Genomic DNA, 24,410 nt, shown 5'->3' with positions numbered 1-24,410 from the left:
GCCATCATCATCATGAGTCAAAGTATCGATCCCAACGACCAGGCGGCCAAGGAGGCAGGGGCTGCTCGATTGCTCGACCTCGCCTTCCACCGCTGGCAAACACACTCCCCCGTCCCCATGCCAGAATACCCTGTCCACCAATTCTCCGAGTCCGCTCTCCAGGTCGGCCACTTCAAAGAGGATGTTCCTGGCGATCCACCATCTACCAACCCCAACCCCAACCGCGAGAAGGGCGCGAAAGCCTACCTCAGGGTGGAGCGCGATATGAGCCAGGCCGGCTTTCGTTGGTGTGATGCAGAAGGCAAGCCCGTCGACAAGAACTACATCCAGATAACTGAAGGCCTTGATATTGGACTTTTAAAGGAGGACCTAGCGGATATGTACAACATTCACGAGAGGAGGCTTGTGGCGAAATGGAACGAGGACGTCAGGGTTGCGACACTCAGGCGTGCTATCCAAAGATTTGAGGCAGCTGGACCGTCAGAAGTAGCTTCTGTACGTAATGAGGACTATCTTTAGGAGGAGATTGGGTTAGTGCTGTGCAAGGCGACTGATCCGGAGTGGAACTGAGGTCTGATGTGGTAATTGGGGGTACAAGAACATGATGACAGTGTATCAGGACGATTTGGCACTTCAGCGGTTACTTAACAGCGATTGAAATAGGACTAAGAAGCACTTTCATCCCATCGGTTGTTCGTTTGGCGCACGAATTGCTTTGAGCCTCAACTGACAAGACTGCTCTTTGTCCATTATGTGATGAGTGATGAGTGGACATTACGACGGCAGACAGTAACTTGCGTCTGATGTCCTTTGTTCAATTACTGAACAAAAGAACAGTGTATATTCACTGAACTCAATGTCAATACCCGATACGTGACCATGAGATGACTTGGACACCCCATGACATTAACTTCAAAACACCAGATCCTTGAAAAACTATATAGAGTCGGCCTCTCCCCCATGCTATAGTCCAGATACCTCCTCATTTCATTCCAACAATTACTAACATCTCAAACCAACATCAATATCACCATCCCAACCTCAGACCCAAACATCAACTAGTACTAGATTAAACATGTGTATCAACTGGATCACAACGACAACGTGCCGAAAGTGCGGCCACTGTGCCGATGTCGAGTACGGCGACAAGCTCTGCAAGGACTACAAGAAGGGTAAAGAATGTCGCCGAACAGTAGAGCACAAGCAGAAGGGGGCTGATCCCTCAAAATGCTCTGAGTGCAAGTCGAGACGAATGTCACTATAAATCTTATGCAAGGTATTTATCACCAGCCTGGAAGAGCTAACCACTGAGTATGTGGTAAGAGAAAAAGAAAAAAGCCACGAGTGGGAGGGCTGAGCAATAGGATGTTAGGCCATTTTCGGGGAGAAGAAATGAAGCTATCACCAACTTTTAAGTGGTTGACTAGCTCAGCTCATTGTTGAGCTCAGAACAGCAATTGTACCGTAAAAATGTCTTCCTAGGCACAAATGATACAGGAAAAAAACAAGTCGACTCATTTCAAGTTCGAAAAATTCCAGTTAGAATATCTTTTTGTGAAGTTTTCTCATGATATAAAAACGATGTAGGGTACTCTGGTTGAGGTATGGATCAAGTCGCGTACGTGCGTGTCGTGGCTCGATCTGTGGCGTAGGGCTGATGAGATAACGACTGGTGAGCTCGCTAAATGCCACATGGACGCGATTGACGATATATGTTAAGATATTATAGGTGTCATAAGTATCACTGCGTCAATGATCAGAGTGAGCGTTCCATTGTCTACGCAACACACGTATGTATTGGCCAAGCGTTTACGAAGTGTGCTGGCGACATCAATTGAAGCCTCAGAACCATGAACGGACCATTGAAGTTGATTACAGGCTTAAAGCAAAAAATCGACTCGAAACGTGACTGCATTAATCCAATATCAAAGCGCGATGCATCGAACTTATACACGGTTCCAAGCCCATCATGAAACCAAGACCAAGACGTGTTGCTCACTGAACCCTAGAAAGATTCTTCAAAGGTGGATATTCTGCATAATTACCGAACACAAAAAGCAAGGCAGATAATCCCAGCCAGACTCTTTTATGCTTTTTATTAAAAGGGATTGGCCTACATGTCTCCAAACGCGAGACCAGTCTCGATGGATTCAATGGTGGAGACGTGTTGAAGAAATTGGAGGTTGAACACCTCAAGACGGGAGGTTGGCTTTCTACAACAGTCCCGTTAAATCCTCAACGGCAATTCTTTACAATTATGATCACAATGCACATTTAAAGCAGGGAGATACTGAGTTAACGACAGTATAAAGGGGACAAGAAAAAAAAGAAAGGGAGATTGGTTACACATGAGACATCAAACATGTCAAGCAAGGATCTCAAACGCAGCCACTATAACTCAGCGCGTCCAGCGAACGTCATCCTTATCGATACCACCAACACGGGAGCCCACATCACCACTCAACGCGCCCCGTCCAGGACCGCGTTAAGCACCTAATTCCCATCAAGGTCGCTAAATTACAGCGCTCTCAACCACTGTAAAAACGCCAACGCCAAAAAACCACGACTGCTCGCGAAGAGCCCGCGTCCCTTTTTCCCGCGTAAAGCGGAGCATGTGCATGCCTCTTTAAATACCTCCCGCTACCCAACACGAGAGCCTTTCTCACAATCTCACCACCACCTGCACTGCACCACTTCCTACAATACAGAAAAAGGTTTCACGCTTGGCCGAGTTCTTTGGGACCCGTGATTTTCATCTGATTCATTCTTTTTATTTTACACCTATGATTTAAGTATACCTTCAAAGAGAGAGAGATACTAGACCGCCTTTCGTGTCGTCATCGTTGTCTGATACCACGACGCCTGTTGGCGAGAGATTAAGACGGATAAGGGAGAAATTTGGCGGAAAAGAAAGATTCGATCTTGACTTCGAATTCTGAGCGAGTTTGACGTTTGCACTTTACGCGTGTTACCTGGTCTCGTCTCTTTCGTCTCTGGACGCGATCCAGTTCGATCTCGATCCTCGATCTACAACACCAGGACCCGAATACACCTCTGCAACTCCTACACAAAAAAATAAAAAAGAACGCAAAAATGGATTCTCTGGGCTCATCACCTCGAAAAGGCTCCTCCGCCGAACCAACTCTACCAGCAATGAAGCCCTACTCCCTTGCGGGCTCCAAGCGCTCAGCACCGAGTCTCCTCCCTCCCTTTGAGCCGCTCTCGTCATCTCCAAACCTCCCTCGACCCGTGAAGCGACAAAATCTCGGTTCTGGCCGCTCCTCGTCGCGAGCTCACCTCAAATACCCTACTCCTGTTCCCACGTCGAGCACAGGTATCCTCTCGAGTTCCCCGCCTCAACGGTCCGCTACCGCTTCCGAGCGTGCCCCGCTCGCTACCGTCCCCGCTGTCGAACTCTCGGAAAACGGCGAGACCCTCATCATGGGCCGATCGTCCAACTCGTCACACTACCAGATCTCCGCTGACCGCCTCGTCTCCCGCGTCCACGTAAAGGCTCGCTTCGTCGCTGCTGCGAGTCCGCTTGAGCCCAGCAAGATCGAAATCGTCTGCAATGGCTGGAATGGTCTCAAGTTGCATAGCCAGGGTCGTACTTGGGAGCTGTACAAGGGCGATAGCTTCACCAGTGAAACAGAGGGCTCCGAGATCATAATTGACGTGCAAAACTCGCGTGTTCTCGTCCAATGGCCCAAGCGGGCTCTTGACCATCTCTCCGACACCACTTGGGATTCTCCTCCCTGCCAGGCTCGTGCCCAGGCCATTCTCCAGTCTTCCCCTCCTCGTCGCGCTTCTCGTATTGCTTCTCCCGAGAGCCCCACGCCTGCTAGTCTCTCTAGCTCCCGCCGCCTCCAGGCTCTGCTCCCCGGACAGCGTGACATTGAAATCTACGAGGACGATGCTGAGCTTGAGCTCCCTGAGCACAAGCATGATCCTACTAACATTACTGTCAGCATGTGCACCGATGTGACTGCCAGCTTCAGCAGTGAGGTCAGTGATGGTGAAGACCACAACCCTGATGAGGAGAATGATCCTATCGTGCACTCTTTCGGGCCTTTCGGCGCCGACATTTCCTGCCGGTTGGCTTCGATAACGACAAAGTCTCCCAAGGTGTTCAAGGGTGTCAAGCGTGCCAACCCTCTCCACAGCGCCATTGCTTCCGATCTGTTCGCTCCTCGTCAGATTCCTGCTCCCCCTCAGTCTCCTCGCAAGCAGCAGGCCAGGACCGAGTCTCCACTCTCGTCTCCTCCTCGAATGTCTTCTCCGACTCCGGAGATCTTCAGGATGTCCTTTGAGTCCCACCCTGCTGTTGGCAACCATGTCATCAACCAGCTCGCCTTCTCGCGTCTGTCTTCGACTCCTCTGTCCACCATCATGGCCCACCTCCCCTCGGAGGAGAAGCAAGACCTTTCCAAGGACGATCTCCGTGATGTTATAGAGAGTACACCCTGCATTGGTATCATCAAGCGCCAGGGCAAGGACGCAGCCGGCAAGCCCCTTGAGAGCGAGTACTACTATGTCCCTGAGGAAGACGACGACCAGCAGCGTCGCGCCGCAGTCGTCGATGGCCTTCGCAAGCCCAGCCTCCGCGCTTGTCGCAAGCAACACAAGGTTTGTAACATTCTCAACATCACAATATGCACTCGAACTTACATTGTATGATAGCAATACTACTGGAAGCGTCCCAAGACTCCTTGATCCACCCGTCTTTTCACGTACATACGATTCTTCCCTCCAAGAGATGACTACATGATTCTCAAAGTTTCCTGTTTAACGGTGGATGTCTGTGTTTTTGCTGTATACCCCTTTTTATAACTTCCATGTTTTACTTTTACAATTTCTTCTTGTCCATGACGGCTCTCATGTTTCGCAAACTGCATAGCATCGGCGTCTTCATTGTATTTTTTATTTATTTCTGCATGATGGAGTTGGGAGGGTTCAACAAAAAAGGGACTGAGATATATGCCTTGTTGAGCATATAGAAGGGAAGGACAGGGTTGGGGGCAGCGTATTCTTGTACCTGTTTTTAATGTGTGTATGGTATGTTGTATGAGAGCAAAGGCATGGAATATCACCAATTAGCCTGTTGATTCACGACGATTGGTTGCTTATGTGAGAAAGTCTTCCAGTTGGTGGATGATCTGATGAGCATCACGAGGTCAATTAAGAGTCTAGACTCTTACGTGCATGATTCCACCAACGAACGAGGCCTGTAGCCCTTTAACCCGGGGCACATCACATTGGGGTACCCCAGAGAATGCGACATGCATTCGATGTAACTCCAAACCTCAATTTCTGTCTTTACCCGGGGAGATCAACCTGTAGAAACAATGCCGAATAAAGACAGATGCATACCCAATGGTACAGCCCAAGAATACTTACAAATCACAGTGGAATACCCGTGAAGCACTGCATCAATTGCCCATCACCGCATGAATTATCATCATCACAGCATTATATCCACCATCACACGACACCCCCAAATCCCGAGGTCCGATCTCGTCGGTGCAAAACTCTAAAATACCGAGATAATCACGCCTCAGCCGTCACTTTACATGCATCAGACCATTCAATTCGCCACATCCAATCCGTATCTCCAATCATCAGCGCTTGGGTCACCAAATGAATGCTAGTAATCACGCTTGTAAGGGTCGAGCTGAAGAGGGGGTTCTCTTATGATACAATTATGCTTCCGGGAAGAAAAACGTGTATAAATATGACAACGAGGTCCTGATTTAAAGGAAGCTGCAAGTAAGAAAGTTAAACTTGACTACAGAGTACCTTAACATCAATTGACTTTTGTTGTTATTGAGGGTAAGTGCGCTGAAGGGTTGTGATATAAGACATGCTGACTGAAGCTACAGCAACTCACATACCAACAAACCACTATAGTACCTATATCAATATTTACCTCGTCATCACAAGCACAACATCAAACTTACAAGCCAATTACTCAATATAACATCCTCATTCGCAATGGATCGCCAACCAACAGCCATCTCAACATCCCACACAACCCCTCCCTCAGAAGGTACACAGCACAGCTACACGCTTCCAATTCTGCACAAGCTGACTTCGTCATCTGCAGCTCCGACTTCTCCATCCGCCCAAGCCGGCGCCGACCGATGCATGCGCCACACGAATAGCTGGACGCCCTCCATCCAGCGACGCCAGAGCTGGAGCCCAGAGGAGCAGAAGCATGAGATGCACATGAACAAGATTGGGCAGGTTGCTACAGGTCCTGGTTTTACAGAGCGAGAGGGCTCTTAGATCAAAAGCGACACAAAGGACAAAAGGGAAATTGTAATTGTACGAAACACTCGATGGAATGGGCATGGAAAACACAAGGATGCAAAATGGTCACGGGCATTGTACACTACAAATTGGCTACCAAAAGGAAAAGCCCAAAAATGAACACAATTGTTATAACTTATAATAAACGAATGTCATGGTAATCATGGCTATCGAACGATGCAGGTTGATGTGCCGAGGTATCTTGACTCCGTAGCTCCGTGTTTCATGCTCCGCTGAATGCGTCCCACATGCAAACTTCCAACAAAGAAAACAGGCTGTCATATCATAAATGCTTGTGATGGCTGATACATCCTCAAGCCAAACGCTGAATCCCAGTACCAAACTCCAAGGAAACTTCTCGCCGTACACCTTAATCGTCAACCTGTGCAGGTCTCTCATCTCTCAACATGTCAGGCAGTGTCGTTCGAGCCAATTCCGAATCCCATATCCTCTAGTTCTGCGGCTTCACATCAGAAATCCTCGTACTGGAAGAATTCGTTAACAAGGCCACCGCGTAGACCGACCCTGCAACTAAACCAGTTCCGACTAAAATCTTGCGCCCAATTCTTCTCTTCTTGGTCGACTTTTTTGTCTTGGGATTCGTCCATCGCCGGGCTGCAAACCTCTTAGATCTTTTGCAATGACTGTCACTCCAAATCCTGCCAATGCTGTCAGAGGGGAGAGAGTTTCCACCCCGAATGACCATATCATCGGCTGACTGCATTTTGCGAAAGATCAACATCTGCCCGCTTCCCGACACTACTTCGTAGCCTTCCTCCTGAAGTGATTTGAAGTAAGGGAGAAACTTGGCAGGGTCCGCCAGCTTGACGAGAGCATCAGGAATAGGCATTGGCTTGTCGCTGGCGCCGACTGCGGAATTGGCTTCGGCCACGCTCATCACCCTCGAAACTGGGTCAAAAGCGACAATTCTGTATGAAGCCATGGCGGGCATCTCTGGTGTCTTTGCCGTAGACTCTTTAGCCTTCGATGTGTAATGTTTCTCCATCACAGGCATCGTTGGGCGCCCACATTCGTCGGAATAACTTGTCTGCAGACCCTGAGGTTCGTGCGAATACGGGTCCTTAATCCTCTTGGCTGCATAGCGATCCAGTGCCGTTTTTAATCTCGTGTCATCCATAGGAAAGCTCTCGTCCATAGATCCGGGCTCAACATCTTCCATAGAGCTTGAGCTTTCTTTCGCGGGTGGCGATGTTCCTGAGACATTATTGGGAAGTAGAACCGACTTGGACGATGAATTGTCCCTGCTCCAGGACCTGGCAAAATCCTCGGGAAAGTCTCTGACATAGTTTCCCGTCAGTTCGGAGGGATGCGCCGTTTTGACCTGCTGACCCTTTTTGCCAGACAGATCCTGGTTCTCGACTCCTTCACTACCTTCTTGAGCTCTGCGAAGGACCGCAGCTCGGATGACATCGGCACTTTCAGGGCCGGAAGGGTCCATATTAGTTTCCGTAGAGCCGGGAGAAGACCTGTTCGGGGATCGAGAATAAGTATATGATGCTGAATCCGGGGAATCTTGGGAACCTGCCTTGGAATCGAACTCTCGGAGGCCGCGGGCGACTTCATCCAGAGGGACCGACATCTTGCCGGTGGGTTCGTTGGGACGAACTCCTGTATACTTGCGCAGGTCCTGGAAGACCTTGGATGCGTCCTCGGGCTGAACAGGGTAGCCCTGAGCCTGGGATGCAAAGTCGGAGTGCCTGTAACTGCCAAGATCTGTGTAATTCTTGCTCAACACTTCAGGATGCACCGCCTGAACGATGTCGTCAAAGCCAGTTGATGGATACTTGTGTAGGTCCCTATACTGCTTTGATGCCACTTCCGGGTGAACACGCTCCGTTTGGGGATTACCGTTCTCGAAAGACTTATACGCACCCAAATCGGTATACTTCTTCGAAGCAACTTCGGGGTGGATACGTGGTACTGGGTCATCCGCATTCTCGAATTTGCGGTAGGCGGGAAGATCTCTGTACACCTTGGAAGCCTCTTCGGGGTGTACTCGATCGACAGGAGGTGACAAGTCACGAGCAGCGTACTTATGAACATCGCTGTAACGTTTCGACTTCTCCTCTGCTGTCAGGGGTCGCAAGCCATCAGGCTCATTCCACTTAAAGATGCCACCGTATAAATGAAGGTCGTCATAGTTCTTGGACAACTCCTCTTGGGTAGGCTCTCTGAGACCATCAGGCTCGTTCCAGTAGTATGGACGATACAGGTGAAGATCATCATACTTGCTTGCAAAGTCCTCGACGGGAGCGTCGACCTTCGGGGCTAAAGGCTTGCCTCGCATAGTACGATCCATCTGCGCCTTCTCATGGGCCTTCAAAGCCGCCTGACTTGCCTCGAAAGGATCTGCGTATTGATCCAAATCCTTGTACTGCTTGGACTCTTCCTCAGCTGTCAGACGACGCAGGCCGTCGGGCTCATTCCATGCAACTGGTCCGTACATATTAAGGTCTTTGTAGTCTTTGGAAGATTCCTCCGGCGTGAGCTCACGCAGGCCATCGGGCTCATTCCAATACACACCCTTGTTGTACATATGCAGATCGTCATAGTTCTTGGACAGTTCCTCAGCAGTCTGTGGTCTTTTGCCATCAGGCTCGTTGTGGTAAACGGGGCTGTACTGATCCAGATCATCATAGACCTTGGACTGCTCTTCAGCTGTCAATTGGCGTTTGGCTAGAGGGTCGTCCAGGTTCGAAGATGAGTACTTGTCAAGATCTTTGTACTGCTTAGAATCCTCCTCGGCTGTAGTAGGTCGCTTTCCATCAGGCTCATTGTACTTGACAGGGCCATATTTGTCCAAATCATCGTACTCGGTAGACTTCTCTTGAGGTCTCTCATCTATTACTGGTTCATACTTGTCAAGATCGTCGTATTTGGGTTCATCTGGCTGCCTAGTCTCAGTGTTGATAGTAGGCTTGTACTTGTCCAAGTCGTTATACTTGGGAGTCGAGTCAGCCTCAGCAGACACATCAACGAAGTCAGTTGGCTTGAGGTCTCGCTGGGCATCGAATCGAGCTGCCGTTCCGGCCATTGTGGAGTTTGACACACGACGGTTTGTTATAGGATCAATGAAAGTATCATCTTGTCCGTGAACAGCAGAGAAGAGGGTATCTTTCGAGCTTGCTGCACTTGTACTTGCGCGGCTGAAATGGTGAGCATTGGTCAAGGTAGCCTTGCGAATGTTGGCCTTGCTATCGCCTCGAAACAAGTGCTCGATGGCACTTCGCTCCACGTCTTCGATATTCGCTCCTGGTCGGATACCAAATAAGTCGTTCGCCCAGGCCGCTACTTGATCAATGGTAGTAAACTTTGAAGGATCGACAGATTGATTGGAGCCTTTTGCAGTCTTCTTTGCAGAAGCTTTAGACTTGGCGTCCCAAGAAATGCTACGACTCAACGATGTAGATTGCTGGAACCTGACTGAACCACGTCGACGTCCATTTCGGAACTCAGAAGAGGTAGAGGATGACACGAGAGGGGAATAGTGTCTGCATTGCTCGCATTTGGATTGGAGCGAAACGGTAGAGCGTAAAACATTCGCTGTGCCGGTGCGAGACTGAACAAGTTGTTCACTTGTCCAGATGCGTGTTGCCGCTAGCATGGTAGTAGAGCTATGAATGACCTAAAAGAGCTGGTCAATGTCAGTACTGTGTAAGTGAGTCGATCTTGGAACACATGTTGGTTGCGAATGCCAGACATGTTGCAGATGCTATAGACTTACGGATACAAGTATGGGTGATTGAGGGCGAGCACCCAGGTGACAATCCCGGGGCTGCTATTGGAACAGTTCAAAAGGCACGGTACGTGATGTAAGGCTGGAACCCGAAGCCGTCGGTTCTGGAAGTGAGACAGTAGTGACTAAGACGATGAGGCTGTATTGAACGCGAGCGTAAAATGCTGCAAACTGAATGTGAATAATTTGAAACTGGAGAATGAAGAGAAAGGATGACGAGCTACATGAGGGGAACCCAAGACCTTAAAACACACTGGACTGGACTGGATGGACGGAACGGAAACGACGAACGACGACACGCGATGGGGCCTTGTTTGGTCAGGGACAGCCTGCGGTTCAATCAAGACCGCCCGGGGGAAGGCACTAAATGAAGTGGAGACCCTGTAAAGTTGGGGGGAGTGGAGAGGACATGGCCTAAGAAAAAGAGGGGACAAGGAGAGAAACAGCCAGTGTAAGACGAGATACACTTGGATTGATGATTGTGAGAGAGCTAGAGCTAGAGGAGGGGCTTGTTTGGTGACGCCGTGAAACTGTAGCACGGCTGACAGTTGTGACTCGTGTTGAAAGCTTCTTGTGTCTTGTTACTCTGTACTCCGTGCCGTGTATCCAGCCAGATTCACTCAGAGACTTCAGTCCACAACCCGGTAGAACTTACCAAGCGCCGCAAACGTGTCTCAAACTGATGACGCCTTAAGTCATTGCAATCTCTAGGTAGTGTCTCAGATACTTAGGCAGTGAAGTACAGTACCAACCTACAATTCGGATCATTCAGCCGCTGTAACGAACCGTGACTGCAGAAGCCAGACCCACTGCTCGTCGTCCATTTGCGGGGAAGAGACCATCACCCCGAAGCGGCAAGTGGACGCTGTTCCCGCCCCGCCTGTCCGTGAACCAGCCGTTGACGTCAAGCTCGCAGGGCCCAGAGCCTCTGCCTGGGAGATTCCTACCTAATGATGGGCACATCTGCTTACACAGCCGCTTTTCTCTTGACCGAAAGATCTTGTGAAACAATATGGCGTAAGGACAGAGTGGCTTACCTGGTTCCAGACCAACACGCAACTATCGTGACCTCCATAAACAGACATTCCGCTCGTTGTCAAGCGGCCGCTCAAAGTTGTTAATGGTGCGGCTCACGCGAGGTGGCAGGGATAGTCGAGGTCGGCTTATCTGGTCTCTGCTAGGGTCTTTGTGGCTTTGAACCCCTAAGACATTCGATTTTGGGGACAAACGCAAGCAGACATGGATTCGATGCGACCGTATTGAACCGGAAGAGTAGGAAACGATATCAACAAAAGCGGCTCTCTCGACTCGACTGAGAAGCCGTGTTGCTATCGCGACGCTGGTCTCGACGGTCTCGGCTGAATTTAGCATTCAACAGACTGCTGAGGCTATTGATCTTTGTTGTTTAGTGGTTGATTTAATGGCGCATATCGCGGCCATTAAACGACTCAATCCTACCTGGCGTGCCGCAACCAATCGTAAGACGACAGGGGCTTTTGTTGTCTGAAACCAAGGGATGGATTGCTCTCACATGCTTGCATGCAGTGGCGATCCGTTGCAACCTGAAATACAGGTCATCAATCAGCAAACCAGGCAAACAAGGCCGCCAGCATTCTTTGCTTTCTTTTTGCGAGACACAAGACATGCAAAGCCGAATCCGAATCGATCATGCTCTGTTACTTCTTGGCATTGACAGTTGCAAAGTTTGAGCCTGTCTAATGCTCGGGCTGCTTATCTTTGAAGTGATTGGTACACGAGCTGATAAGTCACATCTGTGCCTCTGTGAATCGATAGTGTACTTCGTGCTGTAAGTCGACGGTTTGAGAAGTGATTACAGGGGTTCCGTAAGCTGATTGGCACACCGTATGAGCCGCAGCACTCCATTCATTGTTAGGAAGTTAACGGATCTCAATGGTTCCTTCAGCGGGCGCTTGATGAAGGAAGTATCGTGAAAGATAAAATGCCACAAAACAGATATGTTTACATTGCCTATATTTTTATTGTGACCTCTACGTAAGATATAAAAGCAGAATTCTGTAGTGGTTTGTGATAAGAATGATAGGTATTTCTACTTGCTTAAGATGCTGCAGCCTAGAGGTAGCTTTATTAATTCAGTTTATTGAGACTTCAGTCTGGCCAAAGACTTTATTGTTGATACTTCTGTGGCTTATTGGAGTACCTGGATCCCATTTATTGGTCGTTACCGGGTTAAAGGTATATAATAAGCATTTCTATGGTTGGTGTCGGGTCTAGGTTAGCTGAGATATCGTGAAGAATATCGGGACTTTGTAGCGGCAGAGCACTAGTAACCTCAAACTTTTCCTCCATATATTCTTGAATTGAACCTAAGCTGAAAGCAATTTCCCTACTTCTCTGGTTACATATGGTAGTCTATTGGTCACAGAGGAATTATGCGTAAATAATTCACTTATGCTTCTTAGCATGTTGGAAACTCACTTACATTACCATTTGCCATTCGCCAGGCTGAGGTTCGGCATGAGTCAAAGCTGCCAGGGCTCGGTGTGAGAGTCTACTCACGAATGAACAAAGCAATTAATGTTTAACTAAAATGTATATAAAAAAAAAAACTAAAAAAAAACCAGATTCTCTTCTACTATATAATCTCTCAACTCATTCATTAAACTTGCCATCATCCATCGTCCTCTTCCATCAAGAGTTAGGCTCATGTACATATTGAACAGCCTGACCCGCCCATCTTCAATCAACCACGCCCAATACTGTAAAAAAAAGGCCTAGTCTAGAGACGCACCAATTCGCACACGATTTGCATCAGTACTTTTGTCACCTACGATAAAGGCCCTAGGTTTAGCCACGGTCCGTGCTTCGTGACATCATTGCCTCACCACCAAATTTCATATCATCATCAGCCTCGAAAGCCTCAGCCGAGTTAGAGCCAACCGATCATCAGCCGAGCGGCACCTGTCACTTTTGAATTATACTCTATATTTGTATTTTTACCTGGTCACCACCAAAGCATCACAGCCATGAAGCGGTCTCAAGGGAAACCGCCAGGTCGTGGTTTTGAAGGACCCCGCTCCGGTTTCTCAGGCTTTGGAGGCTTTGGCACCGCCGCCTCCGGGACTTCCTTGTCGTACCTCGCCGAGCCTCCTTCATTTGCTGCTGTCTCGGATCCGAATGTTGTCGTGTCGCTCAAGAACATTCTGAAGAAGGACAGCACTACCAAGGCCAAAGCGCTCGAGGAGCTACTAGCTTATGTACAGGCTCATCCATTTGACAAGGATGGCGGGGTTGAAGAGGGCATCCTCGATGTTTGGGTCCAAATTTATCCTCGCACATCTATAGACAACTCACGTCGCGTGCGTGAACTGACGCATAACCTCCAGTTTGAGCTCATGAAATCAGCCCGCAAGCGTTTTGAACGTCATCTGCCAAAGATCGTCGGCGCATGGCTTGCCGGCCTGTATGACCGCGACCGTGTTGTTGCCAGGGCTGCTAGCGACGGTCTAACCTCGTTTCTCAACACCCCTGAAAAGGTCCTTGCGTTTTGGACCAAGTGCCAGGGCCAGATCCTTGACTATGCCATTGATGCTATCCAAGAAACACAAGATACCCTGAGCGATGAACGATCAACAACGGCGGAGGATGCCGAGGCAAAGTATTACCGAGTTGTTACTGCTAGCTTGTCACTTGTCTTGGGTTTACTGCAAAAGGTTGAGCCAAGTAACTTGGAGAAGTTGCAATCTCGATACGATGACTACTTTGCGGAGGAAAACGTTTGGAAGACCATTACTTTCAATGACTCGTCAGTCAGGAAGACGGTATGTCAGCTGCTGTTCGCCTCCATCGACCGGAAGTTGCCATATGCCGATGATGCAAAGGTCAAGCAAGCCTTCATCACAGGAGGTCTGAAGACGAACCAAGCTGGCTCGGCGCTCGAATATGTACGGGCGTTGACAAAAATGACACAAACATATCCCGATGTTTGGACATCAACGAAGACACCGAGCGGTCCAAAGTCTCCTCTTGGCAGACTGCAGGCATTCGTCGCCAAGGGATCTCAGGGCAGTCCGCCCAAGTTCTGGGAGTACTTGGATCAACTGCTGATGGTTCTGCCATCGGATTTGATCACACCCGAGGTTGCTTCCCAATTTTTGACTTCTCTCAAGTCTGGTATTACACATCGCGATGAACCTCGAACGAACACTTCTTATGCATGGAAGTGCTTCATCGATACAGCCAAGCGCCTCCTCAAGAATCTCCCGGCCGACGACCAATTGCCATTTGTGCAAGAGCATCTCTTCCCTCTCATTGAGCAGTTCTTGTTTTCGGTGTCAGAAAAGACAGTAGCTATACCGCTTGGCCCAAACGCGATTTCCGTCCTGGTCGAAGCCTACATCGCCACTGTCCAAGCCTCACCATCGGTGGTATCCGCATCCAAGGAAGAATGGGACCGACTCGCCAGCGTCTTCTGCGCAAAAATCTCCGGATCGTTGCCTGAGGTTTCGCGGGAGTATCAACAGTCTCAAGAAAAGATCTCTGAGGAAGGCCGACGGTGGTTCGGTCTCGTGGGCCAGATTGAGGAGAAGATAGCTGACCTGGAAGAAGATGTTCCAGACCATACAGCTCAACCCTCTCTCAAAGCCATTTCTCAGAGTATCACACTGCTGGAGAGCCGGAACTTGAAGCCATTTGGTGCAGCTCGAATCATCGAATATGCATTGAGTATGGCACCCCGCTTATTCGACGGCAAAGGGGCTGCAACGCTCTCCACGTTCTTCACTACCCTGGTTCGTGATGATGCTGCCAAAGCTGTCACCTCGCCCTCCTCGAGGTACCTTCTCTCTTCGCTTCACCTTTTCGGCTCCGTGTCAACTCAATTCGCACCTATTTGGAACTCTTGGGTCGAGGCTGTCCTCGATCTACCATCAGAGGCTACTCGTGATGTCGCCCTTGCATCACTCATCTCCAACGATAGAGGAGCCGTTCTCGCCAAGGGAAACATGGACTTGCAAAAGCACATTATTGGTCAGGCTGTTCTTTTGGCGGTCGGTGGTAGCAATGATTGGGAATTGTTGGAAGCTGCTGTCACATACCAGACTCTTACTGACAGCAATTACCGAGACCTTGTTCAAGCTCTTGTCGAAATCCTTGAGAAGGAACCTTCGAAGACGGAATCAACACTCCAAGCCTTGGAGATTGCTGCCAAGGGTCGACCTGAGCTGTTCTCCCGCGATGAACGCGTTCACACAACGTTGGTAGCTCTGCTTCTCGGTCTTTCTGAGCTTGAGGACTCCGCTATTTCTTCAAAGGCGACTGCCATCCGCACTCTTCTCGATACTCACACTGACGGAAAGCTACCTGTTATAGCTGTCGTTCAAGCCAACCTCGAGCGAGCAGGAACACAGTCTCTGGACATTAACACGTTGGTGTCGCAAGCATACAACGCGGTCTCGAGTGATATCCCGTCCGAAGAGCTCTTCCCAAGTACCAACGTATGGATGAAGGAACTTGCGCCATTATTGGAACTGTCTGTAAATCCGGCTCTATCAATTACTAACAGCATAGGTGGTGCTGTTTCCTTGGTGAAGGGAGCCCCTCGATCTACCAATCTCAGAATTTATCGGGATAGAAAGGGACGTGCCATTCCTACAAGAATGGCTCTTTATGTTTCTCAGCTTTCGGAGAAGCTTCCATTGTCTCAGTTGCCCAAACCCTTCCAGCTTGAGCTGTTGTATCTTCAGTGTCTGACTGTGCAGCTCATCTCTGATCAAATCACCTGTATGGAGGAGAACCGGCTGTGGCAAACTCTAAAACATGCTGAAGGTAGCGCACAGGCTGAAGAGTTCGTCTCCAAGACACGTGGGATTTTGCATCAGTTGGCTGCTGATACTGGCGCCTGGAGCGACTCGGAAGAGAAGCCGATCATCCAAGACCTCATTGATCTATTAAGCCAACACTCGCAAGAGCTGACGCCCAGAGGGCTATACAGTGCACGTGCGCTCAGTGAACTTGTTCAATTCCTAGCTGAGGCGCATGGAGCATCATCCAGCTTCGAAGACGCCCTTCTGAAGCCCGATGTTCTCAAGATTGGCCCTACTACCGTCCTGCCAGCCTCGGCTATAATTGCCGGGTTTGGTGAGACTCTGCAGCCCTCCAAGATTGCTAGCAACTTCTGCAATAAGGTTGTGAGTGAGATCGCAGGAGCCAAGGCAGATAGTGACAAGACATTGATGACTCTTGTTCTTCTGTCGCAATGTGCTCAAATTTACGAGGTGGGCGAAATGCCCGTGGCTAACAACCGAATCGTTTTTGCCGTCCGCCAAATAACCTCTTGGCTGGACGAGCCTGAGAGCCTGAGCCCAGCCCTTTGTGCCGAGATTTGTCGAGCATTGAACAAACTGCTGCCTTGTATGAAGGACGTTTACGGATCTTATTGGGAAAAGACCATCGAGTTTTGCATATCTCTGTGGAACCGTGCGCACGAGTTTGAGTTGAACGAGGCTCTTCCCTTCATTCACTCTTCACTCAGGTTATTTAAGACCATTGAGTCTTTGCAAGAGCCTAACGATGATCTCGAGGATGCCCTCAAGGAGTACGCCAGTGCCAAGCCCAGGGCGTTGATTGAGCTGCTGCGACTTCCTCGGGATGCTCGCTCCCAGCCACTTGAGATTGTGGATGCCATGCTTTGCCGAGAGGTCCAGAAGATTTCTCTGAGACATGTGCCTGATCTGTCTGATCTCTTTGGCTTGGTGGCGTCGGAATCGCGGGACATCCAGACAGCTGCGTTCAATCTGCTTCACCAGGCTCTTCCTGAACAGCAACAGCAAAAGTCCATTGATGCTTTGCTGGAGAAGACAGGTATGCGTAACGATCTACTCCACGAAGACCAAGAACTAACATTCGCAGATGCCCGACTGCCCGATGAACTCCTCTCACTTCTTCTTGACGCCCCCACGCTCGAGAAGTACTCTGACGAAATGCTTGCCGAATTTCCCTCTCCTATCCGCGCATACCTCCTATCCTGGAAGCTCGTCTTTGATGCCTACTCGACATCATCATTCAAGATCCGAAACGACTTTACTGATAACCTGAAACAAGATAATTGCGTAGGGCCACTGCTAGACTTTATGTTTGACGTGCTGGGTCACTCAGCTGCTCATCCATTGAAGCTAGAAAAGGTCAACCTCACTTCAGAGCACATCCAAGACTACGATGTGAAGTTGGCAGATTCGGAACCCGAGGAGAAGAGCATGCAGTGGCTGCTGGTTCATCTCTTCTATCTTCTCCACAAGTACGCCCCTGGCTTGTTCCGTGCTTGGTACATCGACTGTCGGTCGAAGCAGACGCGCATTGCTGTTGAGTCGTGGACGACCAAGTACTTCTCGCCCATCATAGTCTCAGACGTCCTAGATGAAGTCCAAAAGTGGGCTGATAGCCAGGAACCTCCTGCTATGGACGAGAAGGAACTTGTTGTGCGTGTTGCGAGATCCTCCAGAGAAATCATAGCTGGCTATGAAGTCGACGAGGATCAAGCCGCCATCGCCATCAAGATACCTCAGAACTACCCCATCGAAAACGTCTCTGTCCAGAGTCTCAATCGTGTCGCTGTCAATGAGAAGAAGTGGCAGAGCTGGATCATGACGACACAGGGTGTCATCACCTTCTCCAACGGCAACATCATCGATGGTCTTCAAGTCTTCAAGCGAAACATTCTCGGTGCGCTCAAGGGCCAGACCGAGTGTGCTATTTGCTACAGCATTATCTCGACCGACAAGCGCATGCCTGATAAACGATGCACCACGTGCAAGAACTTGTTTCATAGGACGTGTTTGTACAAGTGGTTCCAGAGCAGTAACCAGAATACTTGCCCGCTGTGTCGAAACCCAATTGACTACCTAGGCTCAGATACGAAGAGACGACAGGGTTAGGAGGAGAATCACTGGATAGTATAGTATAGTAGATAGAATAAAAAGTTTTGTATTAGCATGCCAATGTTTTGTGTTGGTAGAGAGATTCGGTCAATGGTGCGTCTATACTTTGGCACCGCCATCTTCGTTGTCTGAGTTCACTTCAACAAGCTTCATATCGCCATCTTCCTTCTTCTCTCCAGTGAGCTTCACATCCCTGTATTTCTCGTCCTCCGCAGACCTGTCCTACAGCTTGGCACCACCCTCCTCGTTGTCTTCGCTGTCTTCAACAAGCTTTGCGCCACCGTCTTCCTTGTTCTCTACAAATCCACTCTGCTTGTCATCCTTCTTGTCAGAGCCTCCCGCCTTGTCTATCTCGGCATTGTGGCGCTTAGGAGGGTTCTTGACCTCGGAGGGGATGAACTTGTTATTATCTGGTTGAGGTTAGGGATGTTGGTGAGAAGGGCGTTGAGTACGTGCCTTCGGGGGCTTCCATTGTGTCTGTTTGGAGTATTTTTGAAGCGTAATTGGAACGTGTATTTTAGTGTGTTATAGTGTTGGTCTATGTGATAGCGAATTGGGAGATTAAATGAGGCAAAGTGTCTAACGTTGATAATTGATTTGACGGTGAGTTGTTCATTATTGGTATGCAACGCTAGTGCTTCAGCGATACGATGCTCGGCCAATTTACCTCACGGGTTCACGGCCAAGGCTTTGTGAGCAAGAGCCTGGGGATATCTGTCAGTGACGTTGCTAAGGGGGGAGAGAATCGCAACTGACCTGCTCAGCAGTAAGTCGCTGACTGTCGTAGCGAAGGAGCGATGACACAAGGTCGATGAAGTCAGGGTCTACATTCGGAAGAAGGTCTTCCCAAGGACGAGCGGGGAAGACAGTCCATAGCTCGAAAGGTGCGACCTTGAATTTTTTTGCCTCGGGCCATGTCTCAGGCGTGGGCGTACCAATTGTTTTGAAGACGCTGAGGATAAGGCCAAGCTGATTGCCATCTTCATGGACCGCGCGAGACTCGAATATAGGGGTTGGGGGATCGCGGAGCGCTTCTGAAAGCATGACTCCTACTCCCCACATATCAACCTCTGGTCCATAGGATTTATGCCCGAAGAGAACTTCTATCGCGCGGTAAGGACCTGTTCCGATGTCGAGGATTTTAGCGTTTGCTGGTTCTGAGTGGATTGATAGCTCGGGATGCCATGCTGTGCCAAAGTCGGAGAGATATGCTGGACCAGTCGGAGAAGAGAGGAGGACTGCAGACGGTTTGATGTCTCGATGGATGATGCCTTGTGCGTGTATATCCTTCAAGGCGTGCAAAACGTCTCGGAAGATAGATCGGACAGCGTCGAGTGGTAAGCGACCGTTGGCGAGAAGGTCTGCCAGAGTATACGGTATGAACGGAAAGACCAGCACGAATCTCTGCTCCTGATCACGAAACGTTTCGAGGAGAGGAATACACGGTTCTCGCAATCCCTTGAGTATCTTGGCCTCCCTCTGCGGATTATGCGGCTCAATATCCTGATAAGTCACAATGACCTTAAGCGCCCTATCACCCGACCGAAAGACCTCTGAAGTTACACCATCCGAAACAGGCCTACAGTTCCCATAAGGCCCAATGCGTATCCCAGAGTCACCCTCCACTTCCTCCTGAGGAGGCGAAGGCGTTGGTGTCGAGGTTGGCTGACAGGCGAGATTGTACTCGTCCTAGGCCATGTCAGCGGATCCGCGAGTTCTGGACCGCTGAAGTTAGGCGCACCTGAGTAGAAGCGATTTGGTAGGCGGCCTGTTCTATGGCGATGGCCTCACTCATGCTAGTTGTAGCAAGGGAGGCTTGTCTACGTATGTGAGTTAGTATTTGTACGTTACACATTAGGCTACCTACATTTTTTGGATCGTCTCGTAGCGCTGAGACATGGTCAACGCAGCTTTCCATCCCGGTAGTTCCATTGTTTTGCTTTGCAGGGTTTGCTTAGATAGGTACTGAAGATGACAGGTCAAATTGGGATCTAGAAAGTCAACTGCTGTCAAAGGATTATAGCACAACAGATAAAGTTTCCCCGCCTGTGGCTGAGAGCTGAAATCAGCAGAGAGAACTTAGTTACTGGGATGTCTCAGATTTTGAGCATCTGGTTCCTGGTGGAAAAGCAGATGGGGAACAGGCCCGCTATTTCATAAAGCAGAAACAAGGCCAAGATGACGAGGAGCAGGGGCTATGATAGCTATGCAATGCCTGTCAAGTCAGAACAGATCAATAATGCTTCAGTAGACGCAGTATAAGATACTTGAATGTAGAGCTTCATCTGGGTTGATATTATTCAAGTACCGAGACTACACTATGAGGTCATGTCGGGGCCTCGTGACTCTAACTTAATTTGTTAGGGAACTTCTCGAAGGCCTCTAGAGAAAATTAACCAACCACCAAACGTTTTGCCCATTAACTTAGCTCCACCGTCTCCAAGCTAAGCTACCCCGGCTGAGGAGGAAAGAAAACTCAGGACCTTGACCCTAAGCGACAAGAATACTTAGGCAAATCTAGCCTAAGCTTAGGGGGCACTTGACATTGTTTATTTTGACACCCCATCTTAAGGTCCAGTCTTTTCTTGCTTCCTGAGACCCAGCCCAAGCCCAAACCCGACTCTGCCAGCCCTGTCTTGTTTCGCTCACTTTCAGCGCCAGCCTCTCTCTAACGTTAGTTATTCTGGGTCAAGGCCTTTTTAGCCGTTGTCGTCCCAGCCAAGGCATTAAGTTACTCTTCTGTCTTCTTTTCCAACCTCGCGTCCCGTCCCCGTCCATCCTCGGCTGCATTGCATTGCATTGGCATTGGATCTACGCATTCTGCGGCAATAATACTCACTTACTCCCCAGAGTCCGACTCTTCCGATAATATCACAATCATCTGATCTACTACGGATACTCCTTTGTTACGTAGCTCATCATCGCATACGAACGAACTCAGCTTGTCTCCTCGGAATCTCGACCGACCCCTCTCGCTCAACCAAACCCGCCATGCGCATCTCGTCCTCGAGCGATTAATCCTATAATTAATTCACTACTCCCTCATCCGTATCTATACATAATTACAGTAATCCTTTGCGCTGCCCATCATGGAGGATATGGCCAGGGCCGAGTATCCCGCCATGCTGGTGAGCTTAATCCCCTCGACCTCCAATTCTATCGCCATAGGCGACAATGGAGGCAGAAATCAATACAATACCATGCTGGACTTTGGCTGACTCTTTTGCGCTGTGAGTAGGCAACTCTCCAGCCCAGCCAGGCGGTGCACACTCTTACCGAACGAATGAAGCGCATGTCCCGCGTCAACACCGAAATTGCCGACTGGCTCCAGGTACGACAATCCGCAAACCGCCAATGGCTACGCAACGACATGGCATCACGCTGCGAGCCTCGTCGACATCCCGCTAATCAATTCTACACAGGAGCGCCGTCGCGTGGAGGATCAGTACGTGCAGGGCCTCAAGAAGCTTGCTACCTTCAAGGTTCCCAACTCTCAGTCTGAGCTCGGGTAAACATCCCTCCTGAGGCCTTTGTATCGCAATTACTCACAGAACTGCAGTGTGTTCCAAGCGCCGTGGAATAGAATCATCGACTCGACGGAAAACATCGCCCACTCGCATCATCAGCTTGCCGATCGCATCGAGAGGGACATCGAGCATCCGCTGCGCAATTTTGCCAACCGCAAAGATGTCCAGAACATGAACACCATGTCCAGCAACCTAACGACTATGGCCAGAGACCTCGAAGAGTCCCAGAATCAGGTCGATAAGCTTACCAAGAAAGGAAGCCGTGCAAACACTTCAAAGGTCGACGCAGCTTCTTCCAAGCTCGAATCTGCTACAGGGCAGTGGGAGTCGCAGGCACCTTTCATCTTCGAGTCTCTCCAGGCCCTCGACGAGTCACGAGTGAACAACTTGCGTGATCTTCTCACACAGTATCAGACCCACGAATCTGATTCAGCTGGGCGTGTGCAGGAGAATGCAATGGAGACCCTTGCTCTCATGCTTGAAATCGACACGGAAAAGGAGATTCAGTCATTTGTGCACAGGGCTACGGCTGGCAAGGCAAAGCTTCCTACAAGGACATCAACACGGCAGTCATCTTTCGCAGGCACAACCCCTTCGACTCCAGTTCCTCCAAGCACTGCCGATAGCACCAATTTGCCTGCTCAGAGCGCCCACACATCATCTCCTGCGCCTGTTCCAGCTCCCGCCTCTTCCCACGCAGGCGACGATGATATCAGCGAACACAACTCGGTTCCACAGGAGAAGCCAGGTAGGTTCATTGACAATTCTCGTTTACCGGTCACTAACAGCTTCAAGGTGGTAAATTACGCCGCCTCGGTACCATGTTCGGCGGACGCAGGAGACAGAGCATGCACGCCGGTTTCGGCCAGCTCTCTCCCGGAAAGCTAGGCCCCAGCTTTGGACGCATGGGAACCAGTCACAGCCAAAACGAGCGCGGTGTCTCCCCTCGAGGCTCCTCCAACAACCTCGCAGAGCACCACCGATTGTCCTCTCTAGCAGAGACTCCCGATGTGCCCAAGCTACCCAATAACGAGACCGACTCGCCCAGGCCCGATGCCTCGCATGAGAACACGAACGGAGTGTCGCACAACGGAAATCTGCTCGACAGCCCGATCCCACACACGACTGGGGGTACAGTCAACGGTAACCATGAACCCGATCTGTCAGATGTCCAGCCTCCCCCTGGCCCTCCGCCGTCACACAAGCAGGAGAACCAGTCCCCCGCGCCGCCAGAGCTCGCAACCAAAGACGCTGAAGGATTTACCGTTCCACCACCAATGAACGACCCCATCTCTGAAGCTCAGCGTGAAGCTAAGGAATCTGGCGAAGATCCTGACCAGCTTCTCAAGGTCAACATTCAGCAGACGCCTGTGGAGGATGAGGACCCAGAGGCCAAGATGGCTGCTCTTTCCAGCGTCGCCAATAGTCTCAAGCTTGGACCGGCCACTCGTCGTAGTGGTACAGTGAGAGGACGTCGTGACGTGCGCCATACTATGTATGTGCCACCGCCCAACCTCCCTGAGAGCGGTACGGACTCGTCCCTTGGCGCCAGGCCAACATCTCCATCTTTCGCACAATCTCTTTCCAAGGGAAGTGCAGTTGCAGCCTTGGCATCCGAGGCTAGTATTGCTGGTACCTCTGATACACAGTCCGTGAGGTCAGGCAACTCATTGGGTGGCTTGAACCATCCTCAGCATGCGCATATGACTGCTCCAGGACTGAACACGTCCATCATTGAGAGTGTTTCTGCTACTTTTGAGGATGGCGTCGTCAAGTCTACAACCATTACTGGCGAGATTGCATTCGTCAACAACCCTAGTGACTCTGGTGATACGAAGAGTAAGCAATCCCAATATCACAAAATCACACTCACTAACACATATCAGGCTACCAGACTATACGCATCAACAACTTTTCGGCCCTTGAGCGCATCGGACCGAACCGCATCTTTGTGAACTCATCTCCTGACCATAACGATCAGTTCACCATGGGTTTAGATCACCTCTCCAATAACACACCGGCATTCTCATACCGAGTGTTTTCCGAAGACTCCGAAACCCCTTCACTGGGCGAGCATGCTCCTCTCTCCCTCAAGCCCGCATGGAAGCCCCAAGGAGACAAACTCGGCCTCTTGCTACAGTACCAGCTCAACCCATCATCAAAGCTCACCGCCCCTGTAACACTACACAACGTCGTCATCGTCGCCACCTACGAAGGCAAATCCAGCGGCGCTCAGACAAAGCCCGTAGGAACACACCTCAAGGACAAGCACCTCGTGTACTGGCGCATTGGCGATCTCACCCTCACGACGGAGCCTCACAAGATTGTCTGCCGCATCATTGGCGCAGAAGGCGCAGAGCCCAAACCAGGCCACATTGAAGCACGTTGGGAGTTCACAGCCACCGGCGATCAAGTCATCGGCAGCGGTATCTCCATCTCTAGACTCGACGAGGGCAAGGGCAAAGGGAAAGATGTATCTGAGGATGATCCTTTCGCGGACGACACCGCCAGCACAGAACACAAGTGGGTTGACGTACCTATCTCGAGAAAGCTCGTCAGCGGTAAATACGAAGGACGGTAGTGGGTAGTGTTGAATAATTTTCACGTGCATGGATAGAAAAGACAAGATATTGCCATATCTTGGCGGCGCATTGAATAGCGAGCGTAATGGGGCTTGTTCCTGGGGATGAACTTTTCACTCATCTTCATTTTGTTACCCATCCTCATTTTTTTTCCCTTTAGTATAATTTTCTTTGTATGCGTATTTGTATGTTTAAAACCACCTGACACCTAAGGAGGAACAGAGAGTAGGCTCTTGTATATGGAGCTGAAAGAAACAGAACCATGATGAATCATAAAAAAGGACAATGTGTCCAGAGTCTTTTTGCTACTTCGCTGCGTCTA

General features: G+C 49.9%; 7 protein-coding genes across 7 annotated transcripts; 5 read left to right on the top strand and 2 right to left on the bottom strand.

The window, feature by feature from the left end:
* Window positions 1–12: 12 nt before the first annotated feature.
* Window positions 13–519, top strand: FPRO_10472 (uncharacterized protein; the record flags this gene model as incomplete). Its single annotated transcript, XM_031231440.1, has 1 exon — window positions 13–519. One exon carries the CDS (start codon window positions 13–15, stop codon window positions 517–519), a length of 507 nt encoding a protein of 168 aa, XP_031081476.1.
* Window positions 520–3,093: 2,574 nt separating this feature from the next.
* FPRO_10471 (uncharacterized protein) lies at window positions 3,094–4,713 on the top strand (the record flags this gene model as incomplete). The annotated part of the gene is made up of 2 exons (XM_031231438.1): window positions 3,094–4,626; window positions 4,681–4,713. 2 exons carry the CDS (start codon window positions 3,094–3,096, stop codon window positions 4,711–4,713), a joined length of 1,566 nt encoding a protein of 521 aa, XP_031081475.1.
* Window positions 4,714–5,991: 1,278 nt separating this feature from the next.
* FPRO_10470 (uncharacterized protein) lies at window positions 5,992–6,285 on the top strand (the record flags this gene model as incomplete). Its single annotated transcript, XM_031231437.1, has 2 exons — window positions 5,992–6,046; window positions 6,104–6,285. The coding sequence occupies 2 exons, from the start codon at window positions 5,992–5,994 to the stop codon at window positions 6,283–6,285; spliced, it is 237 nt and encodes a 78-aa protein (XP_031081474.1).
* A 475-nt stretch (window positions 6,286–6,760) lies between these two features.
* FPRO_10469 (uncharacterized protein) lies at window positions 6,761–9,934 on the bottom strand (the record flags this gene model as incomplete). Its single annotated transcript, XM_031231436.1, has 1 exon — window positions 6,761–9,934. One exon carries the CDS (start codon window positions 9,932–9,934, stop codon window positions 6,761–6,763), a length of 3,174 nt encoding a protein of 1,057 aa, XP_031081473.1.
* Window positions 9,935–13,071: 3,137 nt separating this feature from the next.
* FPRO_10468 (uncharacterized protein) lies at window positions 13,072–17,976 on the top strand (the record flags this gene model as incomplete). The annotated part of the gene is made up of 2 exons (XM_031231435.1): window positions 13,072–16,906; window positions 16,955–17,976. The coding sequence occupies 2 exons, from the start codon at window positions 13,072–13,074 to the stop codon at window positions 17,974–17,976; spliced, it is 4,857 nt and encodes a 1,618-aa protein (XP_031081472.1).
* Window positions 17,977–18,647: 671 nt separating this feature from the next.
* On the bottom strand, window positions 18,648–19,911 carry FPRO_10466 (uncharacterized protein; the record flags this gene model as incomplete). Its single annotated transcript, XM_031231434.1, has 4 exons — window positions 18,648–18,683; window positions 18,736–19,668; window positions 19,721–19,799; window positions 19,847–19,911. 4 exons carry the CDS (start codon window positions 19,909–19,911, stop codon window positions 18,648–18,650), a joined length of 1,113 nt encoding a protein of 370 aa, XP_031081471.1.
* Window positions 19,912–21,068: 1,157 nt separating this feature from the next.
* On the top strand, window positions 21,069–24,087 carry FPRO_10465 (uncharacterized protein; the record flags this gene model as incomplete). Its single annotated transcript, XM_031231433.1, has 6 exons — window positions 21,069–21,107; window positions 21,218–21,310; window positions 21,402–21,487; window positions 21,539–22,254; window positions 22,302–23,345; window positions 23,393–24,087. 6 exons carry the CDS (start codon window positions 21,069–21,071, stop codon window positions 24,085–24,087), a joined length of 2,673 nt encoding a protein of 890 aa, XP_031081470.1.
* Between the last annotated feature and the right edge of the window lie 323 nt (window positions 24,088–24,410).

This window comes from Fusarium proliferatum (genome assembly GCF_900067095.1).
Source record: "Fusarium proliferatum ET1 genome assembly, contig: FPRO_scaffold005, whole genome shotgun sequence".
Lineage (NCBI taxonomy): Eukaryota > Fungi > Ascomycota > Sordariomycetes > Hypocreales > Nectriaceae > Fusarium > Fusarium proliferatum.
This window is presented reverse-complemented; position numbering and strand designations above follow the sequence as displayed.